At 40.2% G+C, this 2380-nt stretch overlaps 1 protein-coding gene across 1 annotated transcript in view; it reads left to right on the top strand.

The window, feature by feature from the left end:
• The window catches only part of SLC25A32 (solute carrier family 25 (mitochondrial folate carrier), member 32), a 13932-nt gene extending 11599 nt beyond the window's left edge, over positions 1-2333 (top strand). Inside the window, exons 6-7 of the mRNA XM_010143826.1 lie at positions 371-516; positions 2177-2333. Of these exons, the coding sequence (XP_010142128.1) occupies positions 371-516; positions 2177-2312 (282 nt within the window). The 3' untranslated portion in view covers positions 2313-2333. The remainder of the gene's footprint in view (positions 1-370; positions 517-2176) is intronic.
• The last annotated feature ends 47 nt before the right edge of the window (positions 2334-2380 follow it).

Here is a 2380-nt window from a genome sequence, read left to right as displayed (position 1 = left end):
GTAGGGAAACCAACTTCTTATTTTGTCAAGTGTTTTGATAGTATGAGAGAGAGGAATGTTTTTTGTCTGACTTTGAGGAAGCATAGGTAGGTGATGGTCTTTAACTGGTCAGGTCCAAGTTGGGCAAAGGTAGTTACTTTTGGAAGAATTGTTTCACTTGATAGGAATGAGAGGGCACAACACGTTTTATAATCAATTACTTGTAGCACTGTATATGGTAAATGTTGCCATTTTTTTAAAAATGTGTTTCTTATAAGGGGGAAAACTGGAGTATTGTTCAGTGCAGTATTTAAAAATCAAGTGAGATTTTTGAAAATTGGCTAATTTAAACCATACTTAAGGCAAACCTGGTCATTTTTGTTGCTTTTAGAACACTGTGGAATACATAATGATGGCAGCCATATCCAAAATATTCGCTGTGTCAGCAACATACCCCTATCAAGTTGTGCGAGCTCGTCTTCAAGATCAGCATAATACGTACTCTGGTGTGTTTGATGTGATCTGCAGGACGTGGAGGTAGGCATGCAGAATTAAAAGCTTTTGTCTTTGAAAGTGAGTCTTACAGAATCAGAGTGATGTTTGCGGGCTTCCATGCTGACATGCAGAGCCAGTGCAGCACAGAGCAAATAAAATGTGAGCTGTACACAGTCATCTTGTGCAAGATGCCACTTAATAGCAAACAGTAATCTAAGAACAAAGGAGGAGATGGGAGAAGGTCAGTGCTAGCTTGCAGGTTTCTATTGTTTGTCCTGTCTCCCTTCTCCCCTGCCCCAGTAAATTTCACTTGCAGGTTGAAAAATAGCATTGAGTTGGCTTGTTTTGGGGCTCTCAAAGAATGAAGTCTCTTTTGAACTGCTTTAGGTTATCACGTAGGACAGGAGCTGTGCTGCTGGGAGTTGTGGCTAATCCCAGTTCCTGGCAGGAGGGAGTGAGCTAGCCAGAGCTGTTTATACTGATGTCCCTTGCTTACCCTGGGGCCTGACTATTTGTAGCCTAGTCCTGGCTTCCCCTAGGACCTTTAGAGAACTGTTATCTCCCTTCTGTGCATATCCTCACAAACCCTCTTCCCTCGGTGCCACAGGAAGAGTATTCACACAGAACTCTAGTTCCTAAGGTTGGCCACCTCTGCGATATGCAACCAGTATTAATCTTGCTTTTAACAATGTTTTGGGGTTGCAGCTTATTGCTAGAGGCATGAATGGAGTCAGCTAACTCCTGGAGTCTTAAGAGGTGCCACCTGAGTGAAGGAATGAGGCTGTGTTGATCCAGGACCACCGCTGGCTCAGACGCAGTACAACCATTTTGACTGAAGGCACTTTAGAGTGAAAACAGCTCTGATGTCTCAACGTTGTGCCCCTCAGTGCTGCATTCTGTAGGAAGTCTTATTAGTTGTGATAAAGTGTGAATGTGTAACAGCCATTCTGGGGCCACTGCTGTACAAAAAAATGCAACCTGAAGTTCAAGGGAGGGTAGCGTAAACCACACCCAAGTACTTTCCAGGATCTGTGTTAACTGTACTCATGGCTTCAGGTGTCCTAGAGCTCTGTGAAGCTGGAAAGTAGGCAGCTGAGACTAGAAGTTTTTGAAACTTTTTAACAGTCCTAATATGAATACTCTGAAATGGGGAGAAGTTATATTCTCATTTATTGGCCAGTAGAATCAAAATTCTGGAGAAGGTGCTTTCATTGTCTGAAAATAAATGCTGACTTTCCTTAGCTATTTTGACCTGCGGCTCACTTGCTGTTACTTGACCCAGAACCACCAATCTTCTCAGCTCTGATGGCATTAGTGAGATTAAATATGTAAATGCTTTTTGAACAGGCTGCAGAAATTTTAAGTTACTTTAACCAGTTTCTGTGACGTGAAGAAATGTAGTAAATTGCCCTCTACTTAGTAAAAAACAAAGAAACAAAACAAAAACCAGCCAGAAGAAAACCACCCACACCCTAACTGACCTTCAGAATACTATTGTATGTTCAGAAAAGAAAATGGTGAGTTAAGATTTGATACGTTATTGCTCTTTGAACAGTACAGTAAGAAATTATTCTGAAATTGTTATTACTAACTTAAGTACCTCTCTGAGCAAGACCACGAGAAGAATAATGCCAGGATTTGTTTCATGTCTGATTTCTGTTAAAAGACAATAATTAAAACTAATGTTTTTCTGTCTTTAAAGGAAAGAAGGAATTCATGGATTTTACAAAGGAATTATCCCCAATGTGATCAGAGTGACTCCTGCTTGCTGCATCACCTTTGTGGTTTATGAAAATGTGTCTGGTTTTTTACTTGGTTTTAGAAAAGAAAATAATTAAAAGATAGGAGCTTATGTTCATAAGGAATCTATCCTTTATTTTTTGTATTTATGATCTGAGAGAGATTT

The sequence above is a fragment of the Buceros rhinoceros genome, unplaced genomic scaffold (assembly GCF_000710305.1).
Source record: "Buceros rhinoceros silvestris isolate BGI_N320 unplaced genomic scaffold, ASM71030v1 scaffold26869, whole genome shotgun sequence".
Taxonomy (NCBI): Eukaryota; Metazoa; Chordata; class Aves; order Bucerotiformes; family Bucerotidae; genus Buceros; species Buceros rhinoceros.
This window is presented reverse-complemented; position numbering and strand designations above follow the sequence as displayed.